Genomic DNA, 19,411 nt, shown 5'->3' on the forward strand with positions numbered 1-19,411 from the left:
AAAAAAAAAGAGAAAAGACTCAAATAATAAAACCAGAACTGAAAGGGAGATCATTACCAACCATGCCCCAGAAATGAAAAGAATTACAAGAGAATACTATGAACATCTGTATGCCAACAAATTGGATAGCCTTAGATAAACATGGATAAATTCCTGAAAACACAACATACCGAGACTAAATAATGAAGAAAAAGAAAATCTGAATGGACCAACATCTGGTAAGGAGATTGAATCAGTAATCACTCACTACCCCTCCCACCACTTCTGCAATATGACTGGTGTCCTTATTACAAGAGATTAGGACACAGACACACACAGACAGAGGGACAACCATATGAAGACATAGGGAAAAGGCGACCACCCAGAAGCAAAGGACAGAGGCCTCAAAAGGAACTACCCTGATAACTCCTTGATGTTGGACTTCCAGCCTCCAGAAATGTGAGAAAATAAATCTTCATTGTTTAAGCCACAGTCTGCAGTACTTTGTACTTGGTTATGGCAGCCCTAGCAAACTAAAACAACCCCCATGGGCATCAACTTCCCCCATATTTGAGGGAAGCAGCAGAGGTATCAGAGGTAGAAGCAGGTACAGAGCCTGGGGAGAGCCTATGAGCCACTGAGAATCAGAAGCAGCCCTCCTGTCTGTCTGCCTACAACCTGGGGGCCTGGCCAGGTGAGCCAGAGTGCATGCCAGCACTGATCTTTTCTCAGTGGCAACAGTGGGTGAAGCATGGGTGGGGTGAGGCTTGAGGCAAGGTGCTCTGGACCCACGCCTGTGAGTGACATGACGGCTGGGAACAGAGCCACAGCAGGTCCGTCAGTAGGCAGGCAAAGCACGGGAAGGTGAAGACCAAGTTGAAGACCAAGTTGGACAAAGACCAAAACCTCCTCCCTGAGTTTACAAGAGTGCTGTTCAGGCCAGTGATCTTCCTGGAGTGTCATCAGTTACATGGGACAAAAAACCATCGTTGAGCCAATGCAAGGAAGTGTGTAGACTGGGTTCTACTGGGGACTTGTAATTTTTCAGGGAATGGGACAATGGGAGAATAAATTCATTTTTACCACTGGATGTCACCCTTGTGTCACCCAGGGTTCTATCTTCGCCAAGGCTTGTTCAGTAGAGGGACAAAGAGGATCAGGTCACCACTTCCCAAAGGCCTGTGGGGGTTTGAGAGTGGAGGCGGTTGGGGATCCCTTCATCGGGGACCAAGGTTGAGAAAGATTTAAAAGGAAAGCGACAGACTACTATATATAAAGTAAGCAAGAAGGACTGGCTTCCCTGGTGGCACAGTGCTTAAGAATCTGCCTCCCTGGGATTCCCTGGTGGCACAGTGGTTGAGAATCTGCCTGCCGATGCAGGGGACACGGGTTCATGCCCCGGTCTGGGAAGATCCCACATGCCACGGAGCGGCTGGGCCCGTGATCCTTGGCCGCTGAGCCTGCACGTCCGGAGCCTGTGCTCTGCAACGGGAGAGGCCACAACAGTGAGAGATCCGCGTACCACCAAAAAAAAAAAAAAAAACAGATTCAGCCTCCCTTTGCAGGGGACACGGGTTCGAACCCTGGTGGGGGAAGATCCCACATGCCGCGGAGCAACTAAGTCCGTGAGTCACAACTACTGAAGCCTGCATGCCTGGAGTCCGTGCTCTGCGACAAAAGAAGCCACCGCAGTGAGAAGCCCGCGCACCACAACAAAGAGTAGCTCCCGCTCGTTAACTAGAGAAAGCCCGTGCGAAGCAACGAAGATCCAACGTAGCCATAAAGAAATAAATAAAATAAGTAAACTTATTTTAAAATAAAACAACAAGGACCTATGGTATAGCACAAGGGATTATATTCAATATCTTGTAATAACCTATAATGGAAAACAATCTGAATATATACATATAGAAGTATAACTGAATCAGGTTGCTGCACACCTGAAACTAACACAACATTGTAAATCAACTGTACTTCAATTAAAATAATAGGAAAGTGATGGAATCCTTGATCGGGATCACACAGCTCTGGATTACTTTACAACAATGTTTCTCCACTTTGGCCGCATACCAGAAACTTCTGGAAAGCTTTAAAACACTGATGCATGGGTCCCACCCTCAAGATCTTCTGTGTGAATTGGTTGGGTGTGTAACAGGGGCATTGGGAGTTTTGAAAGCTTCTCAAAAATTTTTTTTCGGCCTCACTACGCAGCTTACATGATCTTAGTTCCCCAACCAGGGATTGAACCCTCACCCTTGGCAGTGAAATCACAGAGTCCTAACCACTGGACCACCAGGGAATTTCCCAGAAATTTTTACTGTAGAGGCAAGGTTAAGACTGAGAACCACTGCTGTAGGTTACTACCATGAATCCAGATACCGTGTGTAAAGCAAAATTCCCTTGATTGACTCACAGGTGAAATGTACAATGGAGCTTTCTTTTTTGAGAGTAATAAAGTAAAATCAGTTGATTGGTTGGGGGCAGTTGACCCCACCCCCATCTCATATTCCCTGATTGAATTCAACTTGAAAGCTGTCTACGGAGCACCTGTTTTATGTGACACGCTGTGAGTCGTATAACACACTATGGCTTTGAAGAGCTCCCGTGAGGGAGGCAAATTACTCTAGATCCCATCTGCCACCTGTGTAGTTGTCAGTTCTGGAGGGCGAGGTGGTGGGAGAGGACTGTAGAAAGGCCGTAAAGAGGTGATCACGAACGTGGTGGTCTTTATAGAGTCTCTTGCTGTTTTTCCAGGAGGATGCTCATAGGCTTCCAATGGCCATTACACCATCACAATGGGAAAGCTCGGAATGCAGGCTACAGAGAATGATGATGTTTCAGCTTTATGACATAGTTACCATGTACTTCTCCTATTAACTGCTAAGGAACCCAAGCAGCTTCAAAGACTTGGATTGCTTGATACCTCAAATATACATGCAAGGTGAAAGGCAGAGATATAACCTTATTTTCCTGGAGGAAAAAAATAGAGGAGATCTTCTAGCCTATTCTACCTGGTCTGTAAATTTTCATGGATCTCATTTTCTTGCTCTTCCATTTCTTAAAGCTTCATCCTTAATTCTTCCCTTTTCTAGATCACCTGCATCTAAATAGGAATAATAGGATGGTCAATGGACTTGCCTCTGAGACTGGAAGCTAAGGCCCTAAACCTGAGCCCAATGAGCACTAAGCTTCCTACGCTATAGAGGAAAAGCACTGCTTTCCCCTCCAGGCTTATTACGATGAGGACAAGCCTGTCCTATGACCACCCCCCAGTCCATGCCCTCTCCTGCCCATGTAAGAAAAGTCTAGACATTTGAAATGATTGACTCAACTAAGAGGCAGTTGTTAGAATATAGAGTCATTGCCTTTAGGGGAGAAAAGCTCTATTTTTTCCTCTCTCCTCCTTTCTTTATGGTGCTCACTCTCCACCCAAATCAAACTAGAGGATGCTCAGAAAGGACCACTTGTAGAGTCTGCACGTGTCTGAATGATGAAAGCCAGGCAATCTTTGCCTTGTTGGAGATCTGGAGCAGTGGGTTTGCCTAGCTTTCCTCTGTGTCTGCTTTTTGAACTTTTTCTTCAGCTTTATTGAGGTATAGTTGACAAATAGGAATTATATATATTGAAGTTGTGCAAACTGGTATTTAATATATGTGTACATTGTGAAATGATTCCCACAATCAAGCTAATTAACATATCCATCAGCTCACATGGTTACCATTTTCTTTGTCTCTCTCCCTCTCCCTTCCTCTCTATCTCTCTCTGTCTCTTTATTTCCTTTATGTATGTAGTGAGAACCCTTAAGATCTGCCTTCTTAGCAAATTTCAATTATACAGTACAGTGTTAACTATAGTCACCATGCTGTACATAAGATTCCCAGAACTCCTTCATTCTGAAGAACTGAAACTTTGTACCCTTTGACGAACGTCTCCCCATTTCCCTCCCTTGTGTGCATTAGAGTAAAGGAAAAGGAAAAAAATAGAGCCATGGCAGGGCAAACAGAGGAGCTGGTGGTCGAATAGCCTGTATTCTTACAATCTGGTGTAGCAAGAACGATGACTTTTCATCAGGTCCTGTACAAATCAGGAGTTAGCTAGTGTTGAGTTTGTCTCCTTTCCACCTGCAAGGAAGCTGGCCAGTAGGTGGGGAGTAGCCTATTAATACAGACAGCTCTCTGGTGTGTATCACCTGGGACAGGAGGGAGGGGAGCATTTGGGGGAGGTCGAGTCAAAAGTGTTCTCTCACATCAGGGACCTGTGCAGTGAGGAGGCCCCAAGGACCTCTGGAAGCACTGAAATAGACACCCCATTGGGAAGTCCACCACAGCCAGGGAAGAACCGTCAACTCTACTTGTTAAGTAAAAATGTTTTTGCAACTTTCCTCTAATCCACATTTTCATATCCTGATCTTGGAGACTCCAAAGCATTAGGAGCAAGGGGACAAAGCATGAAGGAGAAGCAAGACGGTCCACCCACTTGTATGCAAGTCACATCTGGGCTGGTGGAGATGGGAAATACTTTGATATAACAATAAAGTTTCAAACTGGGATAACTGGGCTGGACATTTTAATCATCATCAAGGGTCTGGAAAGCTGTGAGATCTGCCCTATATGCCATGAAGGAGCAGGAACGGAAGCACCCACAGCACTTTTTGGAAGACAGATGGGCAAAAAATAAGCTTATTTCATCTTGTAACCCATCAGGTACAGAGAGTTCCATAAGCTATTTATGAGCATTTCCCACTAGGGACAGAAGCCACGTTACACAAAGAGAAATATTATGGAAAAGAGGGGACACGTTTGCCTCTCCTATGTTTTCAACGTAATTTATTTTTGGCCCCAGGCATGCAGCTCTGCACATGTGTCTTTGGGTGGCTAGTAATTTGTTCTAGACCCTCAGTGAGGTCTGATCTGTCCCAAAGGAGTAGGTGGCCGAAAGCCTCAGTCCCATGCAGAATGTCACTGAAAGCATAAACTCCTTTTTAAAAATCTGAATCTGTAGATATTTAAGGTGGTAGGGAAGGGAGAAGTTGCATAAAAAACTGAAATGAAAAGTTCTGGGCTTCCCTGGTGGCGCAGTGGTTGAGAGTCCACCTGCCGATGCAGGGGACACGGGTTTGTGCCCCGGTCCGGGAAGATCTCACATGCCGCCGAGCAGCTGGGCCCGTGAGCCACGGCCGCTGAGCCTGTGCTCCGCAACGGGAGAGGCCTCAACAGTGAGAGGCCCGCATACCGCCAAAAAAAAAAAAAAAAAAAAGAACTAGGAGAGCAGCCAAGATGGCAGCAGAACAGCCCTGAGCTCACATCCTCTCACAAGCATAACAAAATCACAACTATCTGCAGAACAACCATCAGTGAAAGAGACTGAAACCTACCAGAAAAGATCTTCTACAGCTAAAGACAAAAAAGGAACCACAAGGAAATGAATAGGAGGGCGTGGACTAGAGATATAATCAAATCCCGTAACTCCTGGGTGGGAGACCCAAAAACAGGTGAATAATTGTATTGCAGAGGTTCTCCCCATAGGAGTGAGAGTTCTGAGCCCCTCATCAGGCTCCCCAGCCCAGGGCGGAGCGGGGGAATCCTCCACTGGGAAGAGGAGCCCCCAGAGCATTTGGCTTTGTAGGCCTGCAGGGCTTAATTGCAGGAGCCCCACAGAACTGGGGAGAACAAGAGTCTTCACTCCTAAAGGGCATACACAAAATCTCAGGCACACTGGGTCTAAGGGCAAAAGCAGTAATTTGATAGGAGCCTGGGCCAGGCCTACCTGCTGGTCTTGGAGCGTCTCCTGGAGAAGCGGGAAGCGGCTGCAGCTCACCCTGGGGACGTACGTAGACACAATTTGGGGAACCTTCAGCCACGTGAACACTGCTGCTGTGGCGGCTGATGTCTTGCCTCTTTAGCTCCAAGACCTAGCACCAGCCAACACCCTACAGACGCCAGTACTGGGACGCTTCAGGTGAACAACTAACTGGGAGAGGACACAGCCCTACCTATCAGCACACAGGCTGCCTAATGACTGAAGGACTTACAGCTGCCTTTGGACACGCCCCTAGGCACAGCTGGCCCACATGAGAGTCAAGACCCTGCTCCACCCACCAGTGGACCTGCACCAGCCCCTCCCATCAAGAAGCCTGCATTAGTCTCTAAACCACCAGGGGGCAGACACCAGAAGCAAGAAAACTATTCATACAATCCTGCAATGCAGGCCAGATGCTACCCTGGAGCCAGCTGGGCCCAGGCCCTGCCCACTAGCAGGGCAATGCAAACTTCTGGACGCTCCAGACCCCGTACCCCACCGTATAAGGAATTGTCCACACCTGCACCTCTGCTTCCCCCACTTCCCGCAAGGATCTAACTCCAGCTCTGGGGTCCCTGGGCCCTGCAGCCACACCCCAGGAACAGCTCTGAGTGCCAGTAGTCTTGCACTAACCCCAGGACCTGGCTTTACCTGCCAGTGGGTGGGCAACAGCCCCGGAGTCTTTGGGACCCTGACTCCGCCCACCAGGGAGCCAGTACTAGCCCCAGGGTCCCCAAGGATTCCACAACCAGCCACCTCGGGACCAGCAGCATCTGTACACGGCAGGGCCTGGCAACCAACCAGACTAGGGGCCAACCAAAATATGAACTATGTCAAATGAACAACCTAACTTTAGGGACCTCCCTGGTGGTCCAGTGGTTAGGACTCTGTGCTTTCATTGCTGAGGGCATGGGTTCAATCCCGGGTCAGGGAACTAAGATCCTGCAACCTGTGCAGTGAAGCCAAAAAAACCAAAAAAACAAAAAACAAAAACACCCAACTTTATACCTCAAGGAAAAAGAACAAGAAAACAACAACAAAAACAAAGAACAAATTAACCCAAATCTAGCAGAAGGAAGGAAATAAATAGATTACAGCAGAGATCAATGAAAAAGAGAATACAGAAACAATTTTTAAAAATCCAACTAAGAATTGGTCTTTTGCAAAGACGAAGCAAAAAAAAGAGAAAAGACTCAAATAATAAAACCAGAACTGAAATAAAAAGGATTACAAGAGAATACTATGAACATCTGTATGGCAGCAAATTGGATAGCCTTAGATAAAAATGGATAAATTCCTGAAAACACAACATACCGAGACTAAATAATGAAGAAAAAGAAAATCTGAACGGACCAATATCTGGTAAGGAGATTGAATCAGTAATCACTCACTACCCCTCCCACCACTTCTGCAATATGACTGGTGTCCTTATTACAAGAGATTAGGACACAGACACACACAGACAGAGGGACAACCATGTGAAGACACAGGGAAAAGGTGGCCACGCAGAAGCCAAGGACAGAGGCCTGAGAAGGAACCACCCTGATAATTCCTTGATGTTGGACTTCCAGCCTCCAGAAATGTGAGAAAATAAATCTTCATTGTTTAAGCCACAGTCTGCAGTACTTTGTACTTGGTTATGGCAGCCCTAGCAAACTAAAACAACCCCCATGGGCATGAACTTCCCCATATTTGGGGGAAGCAGCAGAGGTATCAGATGTAGAAGTGGGTACAGAGCCTGGGGAGAGCCTATGAGCCACTGAGAATGAGAAGCACCCCTCCTGTCTGTCTGCCTGCAACCTGGGGGCCTGGCCAGGTGAGCCAGAGTGCATGCCAGCCTTGATTTTTTCTCCGTGGGGACAGTGGGTGAAGCATGAGTGGGGTGAGGCTTGAGGCAAGGTGCTCTGGACCCACGCCTGTGAGTGACATGAGGGCTGGGAACAGAGCCACAGCAGGTCCGTCAGTAGGCAGGCAAAGCACGGGAAGGTGAAGACCAAGTTGAAGACCAAGTTCGACAAAGACCAAAACCTCCCCTCTGAGTTTACAAGAGTGCTGTTCAGGCCAGTGATCTTCCTGGAGTGTCATCAGTTACATGGGACAGAAAAACACCACTGATCCAATGCAAGGAAGTATGTAGAGTGGGTTCTACTGGGGACTTGTAATTTTTCATGGAATGGGACAATGGGAGAATAAATTCATTTTTACCACTGGATGTCACCCTTGTACCAAACGGGGTTCCATCTTCACCAAGGCTTGTTCAGTAGAGAGACAAAGAGGATCAGGTCACCACTTCCCAAAGGCCTATGGAGGTTTGACAGTGGAGGCGGTCGGGGATCCCTTCATCGGGACCAAGGTTGAGAAGGATTAAAAAGGAACGCGACACACTACTATATATAAAGTAAGCAAGAAGGACTGGCTTCCCTGGTGGCACAGTGGTTGAGAGTCCGCCTGCCGATGCAGGGGACATGGGTTCGTGCCCCGGTCCGGGAAGATCCCACATGCCGCGGAGCGGCTGGGCCCGTGAGCCATAGCGCTGAGCCTGCGCGTCCGGAGCTTGTGCTCCACAACGGGAGAGGCCACAACAGTGAGAGGTCTGCGTACCACACACACACAAAAAAGAAACAGAAAAAAAAAATCTTACTCTCTTTGCAGGGGACACAGGTTCGAGCCCTGGTTGGGGAAGACCCCATATGCCGCAGAGCAACTAAATCCGTGAGTCACAACTACTGAAGCCTGCATGCCTGGAGTCCGTGCTCTGCGACAAAAGAAGCCACCGCAGTGAGAAGCCCGCACACCACAACAAAGAGTAGACCCCGCTCGCCGCAACTAGAGAAAGCCCGTACGCAGCAACAAAGATCCGACGCAGCCATAAATAAATAAAATAAGTAAATTTATTTTTAAAAAAAAACAACAACAAGGACCTATGTTATAGCACAAGGGATTATATTCAATATCTTGTAATAACCTATAATGGAAAACAATCTGAATATATACATATACAAGTATAACTGAATCAGTTTGCTGCACACCTGAAACTAACACAACATTGTAAATCAACTCTACCTCAATTAAAAAAAAAGGGAAAGTAATGGAATCCTTGATCGGGATCACACAGCTCTGGATTACTTTACAACAGTGTTTCTCCACTTTGGCCGCATACCAGAAACTTCTGGAAAGCTTTAAAACACTGATGCATGGGTCCCACCCTCAAGATCTTCTGTGTGAATTGGTTGGGTGTGTAACAGGGGCATTGGGAGTTTTGAAAGCTTCCCAGAATTTTTTTTTTCGGCCTCGTTACACAGCTTACAAGATCTTAGTTCCCCAACCAGGGATTGAACCCTCACCCTTGGCAGTGAAATCACAGAGTCCTAACCACTGGACCACCAGGGAATTTCCCAGAAATTTTTACTGTAGAGGCAAGGTTAAGACTGAGAACCATTGCTGTAGCTTACTAACATGAATCCAGATACCGTGTGTAAAGCAAAAGTCCATTGATTGACTCACAGGTGGAATGTACTCTGGGAGCTTTCTTTTTTGAGAGTAATAAAATACAGTCAGTTGAATTGGTTGGGGGGCAGTTGACCCCACCCCCACCTCATCTTCCTTGGTTGAATTCAACTTGAATGTTGTTACGGAGCACCTGTTTATGTGACACGCTGTGAGTCGCATAACACACTATGGCTTTGAAGAGCTCCCGAGAGGGAGGCAAATTACTCTAGATCCCATCTGCCACCTGTGTAGTTGTCAGTTCTGGAGGGCGAGGTGGAGGGAGAGAACTGTAGAAAGGCTGTAAAGAGGTGATCAAGAACATGGTGCTCTTTATAGTCTCTTGTTGTTTCTCCAGGAGGCTGCTCATAGGCTTCCAATGGCCATTACACCATCACAATGGGAAAGCTCGGAATGCAGGCTACAGACAATAATGATGTTTCAGCTTTATGACATAGTTACCATGTACTTCTCCTATTAACTGCTAAGGAACCCAAGCAGCTTCAAAGACTTGGATTGCTTGATACCTCAAATATACATGCAAGGTGAAAGGAATAGATATAACCTTATTTTCCTGGAGGAAAGAAATAGAGGGGATCTTCTAGCCTATTCTACATGGTCTGTAAAATTTTCATGGATCTCATTTTCTTGGTCTTCCATTCCTTAAAGCGTCACCCTTAATTTCTCCCTTTTCTAGATCACCTGCATCTAAATAGGAATAATAGGATGTTAAGTGGACTTGCCTCTGAGACTGAAAGCTAAGGCCCTAAACCTGAGCCCAATGAGCACTAAGCTTCCTACGCTATAGAGGAAAAGCACTGCTTTCCCCTCCAGGCTTATTATGATGAGGACAAGCCTGTCCTATGACCACCCCCCGCCCATGCCCTCTCCTGTCCGTGTAAGAAAAGTCTAGACATTTGAAAATGATTGGCTCAACTACGAGGCAGTTGTTAGAATATAGAGTCATTGCCTTTAGGGGAGAAAAGCTCTATTTTTTCCTCTCGCCTCCTCTCTTTATGGTGCTCACTCTCCACCCAAACCAAACTAGAGGATGCTCAGAAAGGACCACTTGTAGAGGCTGCACGCGTCTGAATGATGAAAGCCAGGCATTCTTTGCCTTGTTGGAGATCTCCTGGAGCAGTGGGTTCGCCTAGCTTTCCTCTGTGTCTGTTTTTTAAACTTTTTTTTCAGCTTTACTGAGGTATAGTTGACAAATAGGAATTATATATATTGAGGTTGTGCAAACTGGTATTTTAATATATGTGTACATTGTGAAATGATTCCCACAATCAAGCTAATTAACATATCCATCACCTCACATGGTTACCATTTTCTTTGTCTCTCTCTCTCTCTCTCCCTTCCTCTCTGTCTCTTTGTCCCTTTAGTTCCTTTATGTATGTAGTGAGAACCCTTAAGATCTGCCTTCTTAGCAAATTTCAATTATACAGTACAGTGTTAACTATAGTCACCATGCTGTACATAAGATTCCCAGAACTCCTTCATTCTGAAGAACTGAAACTTTGTACCCTTTGACGAACGTCTCCCCATTTCCCTCCCTTCTGTGCATTAGAGTAAAGGAAAAGGAAAAAAATAGAGCCATGGCAGGGCAAACAGAGGAGCTGGTGGTCGAATAGCCTGTATTCTTACAATCTGGTGTAGCAAGAACCATGACTTTTCAGCAGGTCCTATGGAAATCAAGAGTTAGCCAGTGTTGAGTTTGTCTCCTTCCCACCTGCAAGGAAGCTGGCCAGTAGGTGGGGAGTAGCCTATTAATACAGACAGCTCTCTGGTGTGTATCACCTGGGACAGGAGGGAGGGGAGCATTTGGGGGAGGTCGAGTCAAATGTGTTCTCTCACATCAGGGACCTGTGCAGTGAGGAGGCCCCAAGGACCTCTGGAAGCACTGAAATAGACACCCCATTGGGAAGCCCACCACAGCCAGGGAAGAACCGTCAACTCTACTTGTTAAGTAAAAATGTTTTTGCAACTTTCCTCTAATCCACATTTTCATATCCTGATCTTGGAGACTCCAAAGCATTAGGAGCAAGGGGACAAAGCATGAAGGAGAAGCAAGACGGTCCACCCACTTGTATGCAAGTCACATCTGGGCTGGTGGAGATGGGAAATACTTTGATATAACAATAAAGTTTCAAACTGGGATAACTGGGCTGGACATTTTAACATCATCAAGGGTCTGGAAAGCTGTGAGATCTGCCCTATATGCCATGAAGGAACAGGAACGGAAGCACCAACAGCACTTTTTGGAAGACAGATGGGCAAAAAATAAGCTTATTTCATCTTGTAACCCATCAGGTACAGAGAGTTCCATAAGCTATTTATGAGCATTTCGCACTAGGGACAGAAGCCACATTACACAAAGAGAATTATTACGGAAAAGAGGGGACGCATTTGCCTCTCCTATGTTTTCAACGTAATTTATTTTCGGCCCCAGGCATGCAGGTCTGCTCATGTGTCTTTGCGTGGCTAGTAATTTGTTCTAGACCCTCAGTGAGGTCTGATATGTCCCAAAGGAGTAGGTGGCCAAAAGCCTCAGTCTTATGCAAAATGTCACTGAAAGCATAAACTCCTTTTTAAAAATCTGAATCTGTAGATATTTAAGGTGGCAGGGAATGGAGAACTTGCATAGAAAACTGAAATAAAAAGTTCTGGGCTTCCCTGGTGGCGTAGTGGTTGAGCGTCTGCCTGCTGATGCAGGGGACACGGGTTCGTGCCCCGGTCCGGGAAGATCCCACATGCCACGGAGCTGCTGGGCCCATGAGCCATGGCCGCTGAGCCTGCGTGTCCGGAGCCTGTGCTCTGCAACGGGAGAGGCCACAACAGTGAGAGGCCCGCGTATAGCAAAAAAAAAATTAAAAAATCTAAACGTAAATGCATACATTATATAATAGTGATTATATCTCGGGTGAGAATTATGGGGTAATTTTCACTCTCAATTTCTGTTTTGTTTGAACTTAGGTGTGTAATACTTTTAAAATCAACAAAAACAGTAAAGATATTTAAAAATTTAAAAAAGAACAGATCTTTCGTATTTTGTTCAATTCTGTGTGTCTAGCATCTAGAACTGTGCCTGGCACATAACAGTTACTCGTTCTTTTTGTTTTTTTTCCATTGAAATCTTTCTCATAAAGGCTAGAAAGTGATAAATGCCATCTGAACAATGCCAAGAAGCAAAGGGCTGAAGGTTGACCAATCATGGACAGAAGCTTGAAGCAGGGAGCACTGGAACTACACCTTAAGTAATGAGTGTTGTCTTGATTGGAAATAATGGGGAAAGAGGCCGGGTTGTGTGCGGGAAGTGACTCGTAGATATCATTGTGACCATGAGCTACAGAGACTAGTAAAGCTTTTTCTCCCCACCTAATATTTTCTTCATGCTTGTCCACTCATTCATTTTCAATTATTTATTCATTCATTTCACAAATATGCTTTGGGCATTTGCTATATTCCATCCCTCTACTAGAAATGAAGACTGTAAAGATACCAAAGCTTTACAACCCCCATTCAGTTACTTTCAGCCAGTGGAGGGCAGACCAAAAGACTTCCAATGAAACCTAATCGTTTCTATAATAGAGGCTTGAAAACATACAGGAATAGGGATCAACAATGTGCAGTGGAGATACAGTTGAGAAGAGGTCACCTTTGCTTCGAGAAGTGGGAAAATTCTCTTCCCAGAGCTGTGTCTCAAAGAAAGATACTAATTTAACCTTCTCTGAAAAGGGTTCAAGGATATTCCGGTAGGGGAAATAGCATGTTCAAAGGCATGGAGAAGTGGAAGTGTTTGAAGGTTGGAAAGGGCACGACTGGTTCTGGGAGCCCTTGAACGAAGGATGACGCCCAGCATTGCAGAGATTGGTGGGGCTGAGGCTTAAGATGTGCACACAGGCAACTCGTGAAAGTTGTGCCACACCAAGGAGTCTGGGCTTTATCTTTTAGACAACTGAGAGTATTCACCTGGGCAGTGTCACAATAACATCTGGATTCTAGAAATACTGCTCAGGCAGAGTGATCTTGGGATGGATGATGAGTTGGAAAGGGGGAAGTTGGGGCTCAGCTGGTAAGGGGACTGTCAGAATGATCTCAGTGAGAAATGATGAGGGGCTAACCAGGATCCCAGACTGGAGGTGCTGGCTGTGAGACATTTCTGGGGTCACAGCACTTGACCTTTATGATTAGTTGAGTGTTGGGAATTAGGGAAAGCGGAGGATTGAAGATATCTTGATGATTTCTAGCTTGGGAGGCTGATGAGTCCATTAATTGAGACATTTCCAAGCAAGAAATCTTACATTTCAGTGAAATGCAAAGTTAGAACCTTTTCAAATGGTTTTAGTGATCTTCTGAATTGCAGCCCCTTAATCCCTGTGTAAGCCATTATGTGGTTCTCTTGTCCTTAGAAGGACAAGGAAATAAGGAAAAAAGGACAAGGAAAAAAGGAAAGGAAATAAGAAAATACTAAGGAATACTAAATAAGGAAATACTAATACTAAAACTTCTAAGAAAATACTAAGGATAATGATTATTATTATATTAATTTTAGATTACACAAATAGCTCTTTTTCTGGCAGGGAAATTAGTTACTTTCCTAGAATTCACTATCACTTTCTGTTAGCTTTCAGCTCTTCCAGCCTCAGGATTTCGGTATTTCTTCCCTCTCTCCCAATGACATTGATTTTTCTGCCCTAAGGGCTTTTAATATAATTCCCCAAAAAACAATAGGTGTATATTTTCCCATTTGTTCATTTATTTTTAAATTCAATCATGTACCTTACAATATGCAAATCCCCTGCTAAACCTTTGGGACATACAGAATAATAAAATGGTCCGTCACACAACAGGACGTAGAGTCTACGTGCAAAACAAATATATAAACATTGAGACATATATTTAAGTGGTATAGGGGAGAGGGCATGAAGGGGGCAGAAGGAAATACATAGTTGATTTTACCGGGGAAGGGCAGGAGGTGGTGATCAGGCAGGGCTTCATAGGGAAGGTGACGGATGCTTCAGCTGAACCTGCTGGGAAGAGTGGGCATCTGCAAGCAGAGTGGGTGGGGAAAGCATCCTGGGAAAAGGAAGCAGCACAGACAAAGTCTTAGAAATCCAAAATGCTTGAGGATGCTGGGGGAAATAGTGAGCAGGTCTGTGTAGGTCTCACCTTAGCATACATTTCATCACCTCTGCTTGCCTTTTCAGCTTCATCTCATGCAACTCTCCCCTTGCTATGAACAGCCTCTTCATACACCAGTTAAAAGCGTGGAAGCTGTGGAAGCCTTCCTAACCAGAACCAAATAATAGAGATATTGTTGGCACACCTGGGAATTGATTGAACAATGGAGACATGAGTCCTCCAAGGATCGTTGCTCAACAATTCCCCTTTAGATCACTGGGTGGCGCTGTCCGCCCACTAAGGGGGAAAGACTCATTTTGAAGCCATTTTCAGCAATCATTTTCTTAGGAGTTAAGACTCCAGTCATCCCACCTGAGGAATATATAAGGCAGTTGGGCAACCTGCTCTGAAAAGGGACAAATAAAAATATCTGACTTTGGGGAAGAGAAAGAGTGAACGTGTCTTTTCAAATTGATTTTGAAGTGCAAGCAGAATTGAGACCCATGACACCAGCCCTGGTTGATTTACAACATGTTTTGCTAGGGTCAGGAACACACACACACACACACACACACACACACACACAACGTAGTATAACATTCTGTTGAGAGGTATGTCAATAAATAGCCTTGGCCACCCTGGAAGCACCGAAGAAAGTGTTCCAATAGAAGGACACTAACTCCCATAAATATACAAAATTACAGGGAATTTCAGAAAGAAAGAGGAAACAGTCAGTTCACCTGGCTGGTGAAATAACCTTATAGTCTAGAGCTTAGCTAGGAGAATTTCCATTCCAACGCTGTAGCTATCAATTAGAGAACTCATGTTTCTCCAATTAGCAAACTCAGTTCTGCTGAGCCAGCTCCTTGCCAAAGTAGAAGGGGAAACAGCCTCCTGGACCGTGTACTAGGACAGCCAAGAGATGAAACATTCTTTCCTAAATACACTACCTAGATCTCCTATAATCCTATAATCCATCTTTACTTCATAAGGTTTAAGGATGTGGCAAGGTACCCATGGTCACATTACTTGTTTTGTTGTTGCTGTTGTTGTTTTTGCAGTACATGGGCCTCTCACTGTTGTGGCCTCTCCCGTTGTGGACCACAGGCTCTGGACATGCAGGCTCAGTGGCCATGGCTCACGGGCCCAGCCCCTCCACAGCATGTGGGATCTTCCTGGACCAGGGCACGAACCCGTGTCCCCTGCATCGGCAGGCGGACTCTCAACCACTGCACCACCAGGGAAGCCCTACCCAGGCCTTTTTATTTATCCTCATCCTCAGTAAGATTAGAATCATTAGCAAGAATTAGGCCCACCCAAATCAGGGTGAAATGATATATAGGATCATTATCATCCATATACTATCAGAAAATCACATTGTTTGCCATTTATTTTTACATTTCCCTAAATTATCCCAGGAAGTACAGAGTCTTATCAAACAATTGGAGGCTAACAGAATTAATAATACTTAACATATGTTAACATTTGATTTCTTTAACTGACAAAAATTGTATATATTTCAGGTGATGTTTTGATATATACACGTACATTGTGAAATGATTATCAAGCTAATTAATGTATCTATCGCCTCAGATAGCTACCATTTTGTGTGTGTGTGTGTGTGTGTGTGTGTGTGTGTGTGTGATGAGAACATTTAAGATCTACTCTCTCTTAGTAAATTCCAAGCATACAATAAAGCATTGTTAACTATAGTCACCATGCTGTCCGATAGCTCTCCAGAAATTACTCATCCTGCATAACAGACACTTTGTACCCTTTGACCAACATCTCCCCATTTCCCTCCTCTGTGTGTATTTGGGTAAAAGAAAAGGGAAGAAATAGAGCCATGGCAGGGTGAAGAGAGGAGCTGGGAGTAGAAACGCCTGCATTCTCACTACCTGATGTCAAGAATGGTGAATTTTCAATGGATCTGATCAACTATAGTCACCATGCCATCCCTTAGATCTCCAGAACTTATTCATCCTACATAACTGAAACGTTGTATCCTTTAACCAACATCTCCCCTTTTCCCCCACCCCCAGTCTCTGGCAATCACCATTTTACTCTCTGCTTCTATGAGTTCAGCTTTTTAAAGTCCACCTATAAGTGAGATCATGCCATACATGTCTTCTTGTAAGGCTTAATGTTTTGTAGGCACTACAAGTATTTTAAATGCATTGTCTCATTACAACTTCACAATAGTCACATGAGAAGTCAATAATATTATTTTCAGATGAGGAAATACAGCCCAGAAACATTAATTAACTTTAGCAAGATTACAAAGCTGGTCAATTTCGGAGATGTGACTTGTAACCATTTAATCATACACCAAAGATCAATCTCTTAACCATGATGTTATAACAAAAAAAGTGGTGGTTTCATACATCAACTGAGGTACCATCTTTTAACTGGATGCTATGACCTTCTTACTGGGTCTTCTCCATTTTTCCAAGGGATACCAGGTTTACCAGGATCGCCAGGACCTCCAGGACCAAGTGTAAACTGCCCATGCAACAGAACGTCCGCCTTCACTGCGAAGCTCAGTGAAAAGCTGCCTTCACTTTTGAAGCCTGTTACCTTCACAGAGGTCCTGTACAATGCCCAGAGAGACTTACAGGAGGACACTGGGGTCTTCACATGCAGGGTGCCAGGAAATTCCTATTTCCTCTTTGATGTGGAGCTCCAGCACTGCAAGGTGAGCGTTCGGCTGATGAGGAACATAAGTTCTGTCTTAGAAAAGCGTCAGGTCTCCACCAAAGAGTCCGGGAATCTCTCTGGCATGTTGACCCTGCCGCTGAGCGTAGGCAAGAAGGTGTGGCTAGAAGTAGAAGTGGAAACAGAGGAGCCGGAGCAAGCCACAGTTACAATCTATTTCTCTGGTTTCCTGACATAGTTCTGGCCTCTCTATACAGCGAAGACAAATCCCTTATGATTTTGCTGTCTAAAGCAAACAAACGAATAAATATGCACTATATCTTGGCCTCTTGGGCTTTCCTTCCCTTAGCATTTCGGAATTTTTGTACATTCTATGTTTATATGAAGGAACAGCTAGATTTGGTCACCGTGGAACTGGGCCTTAGAATTCTGTTCCAGAAATCATGACATTATTTCACTTAAATCACTTTTCTAATATTTACCAAGGCCATTCTGCCTCCTTGTCCCCAGACCCCCATTACTGAATGGAAATCCTTTTATCCAAGGGATGGATTTCACTGGAGGTCCAGTGGTTAAGACTCTGCGCTTCCAGTGCAGGGGGTGCAGGTTCAATCCCTGGTTGGGGAAATAAGATCCCACATGCCGCATGGCACGGCCAAAAAAATTAAAAAAAAAAAAAAAAAAAAAAGGAATGTCTTACCTTTTTTTTTTTTTTTTTTTTGCAGTACGCGGGCCTCTCACTGTTGCAGCCTCTCCCGTTGCGGAGCACAGGCTCCGGACGTGCAGGCTTAGCGACCATAGCCCCCTGGGCCCAGCCGCTCCGCGGCATGTGGGATCTTGCCAGACCGGGACACGAACCCATGTCCCCTACCTCGGCAGGTGGACTCTCAACCACTGCGCCACCAGGGAAGCCCCCAAGGAATGTCTTACCTTTTATCCAAGGGAAACAGGCTCAGGGTCCCTCCCTCTCACCAATCTACTTTTCCATCTAATTGACAAGTTTCACCATGTGCCCCTCCTTAACCCTCTAATGCTTTCCTCTTCTGTCATTCACACTGGAAATTCTGTCAGATCATTTTTACAGTTAAAGAGGGTTGAAGTAAAACACACTGCCATTATTCTGCTTATGATAATGATAGGATTTACCCTCCTTCCATAGCAACAAAAACTTGGGGAAATATTGTATAATTTAAGGTAACACTAATTAATGAAACAGGGGAAAACAGCTTAACTCAATAGAAGTTTACTTCTCACTCATTAAAATTCCAATATTGATATTCTGGACTGGAGGATGAATCTCTCCTAAACAGTGATTCTGGGACTCAGACTCCTTCCATCTTGTGGCTCTGCCATCTTTGACATGTGGCTTATGAGCTCTCCATTATTCTTGTATCAAGACAGCAAAAGTGGAAAGATCCTGGAGAGTCTCATGAAAGATGTTTTTAATGGGCAAGGCCGAGAGATGGGTCACAGAGTTTTTGCTTGCATGCCATTGACAAAAATTCAGTCGTTGACCATCCCTAACTTTACCTCCTTCGGAATTGTGAAATTTTGGTAAATAGATTCTATTCACTTAAAAATCACTCTTCTCATAGCTACCAAGGTCATACTTTTTTCTTGTCCCTAAACCAACATTACTGGCTGGAAGAACCCTTTATCATATTTACAAGTTCAGTGAGAAGATTACATAGTCATTTAGAAGGGCAATAAAAGCACTTGTTTAAAAAAATCAGAACTTATTAATAATTTAAAAATCTGTTAGGCAATAAGAATAGAAGGGAATTTTCTTAATCTCATAGTGACTACCCAAAAGTTACATACAGAACATCTCACCCTGGAAATGTAAGCTTGCAGATTGAGAACCAAAATAATATGCCCACAATCACTTCTATTCAGTATTGCACTGGAGATCCTCATCCATGGAGTAAGCAGGAAAAATATAAAACATATACAATTGGAAAAGAAGAATCAAAGTTTATTTTATTACCAGTGTATGAATTCAAGCCAAAAAAACACATACATTTATACATTATTAAATTAATGAAAATTAGCAAACGTTTTGGATATAAATTTAAGAAATCAATTGTGTTTTTTTTACAGCAGAATCAATTGATTAGAATATGAAAAAAAACCATACAATTTAACTAGCAATGGAAATAGCAAATATAGGCAACTTGGGCTGGGGAAGAGGGGGCTGGGCATGACCCCAGCCGAGTGAGCTGGCAGGAAGAAGCAGGAATGGGTTGATCCAGCTGCATCCCCGCTGCTCAGCTGTTCCCGTGGCTACCTCTGCTGCCTCTGCCTGGGACTGTGTCCACCAACTGCTGGGAGGGAAGCCTGGAGTATGGGGAGGGCACTCTATTTTTTT

The 19,411-nt window shown here is 44.6% G+C and overlaps 1 protein-coding gene across 1 annotated transcript; it reads left to right on the forward strand.

Moving 5' to 3' along the window:
- The first annotated feature begins 3,218 nt into the window (after positions 1-3,218).
- LOC132499571 (protein HP-20 homolog) lies at positions 3,219-17,281 on the forward strand. The gene is made up of 2 exons (XM_060114222.1): positions 3,219-3,273; positions 16,842-17,281. Exons 1-2 carry the CDS (start codon positions 3,219-3,221, stop codon positions 17,279-17,281), a joined length of 495 nt encoding a protein of 164 aa, XP_059970205.1.
- The last annotated feature ends 2,130 nt before the right edge of the window (positions 17,282-19,411 follow it).

Source organism: Mesoplodon densirostris, chromosome 11 (genome assembly GCF_025265405.1).
Source record: "Mesoplodon densirostris isolate mMesDen1 chromosome 11, mMesDen1 primary haplotype, whole genome shotgun sequence".
Lineage (NCBI taxonomy): Eukaryota > Metazoa > Chordata > Mammalia > Artiodactyla > Ziphiidae > Mesoplodon > Mesoplodon densirostris.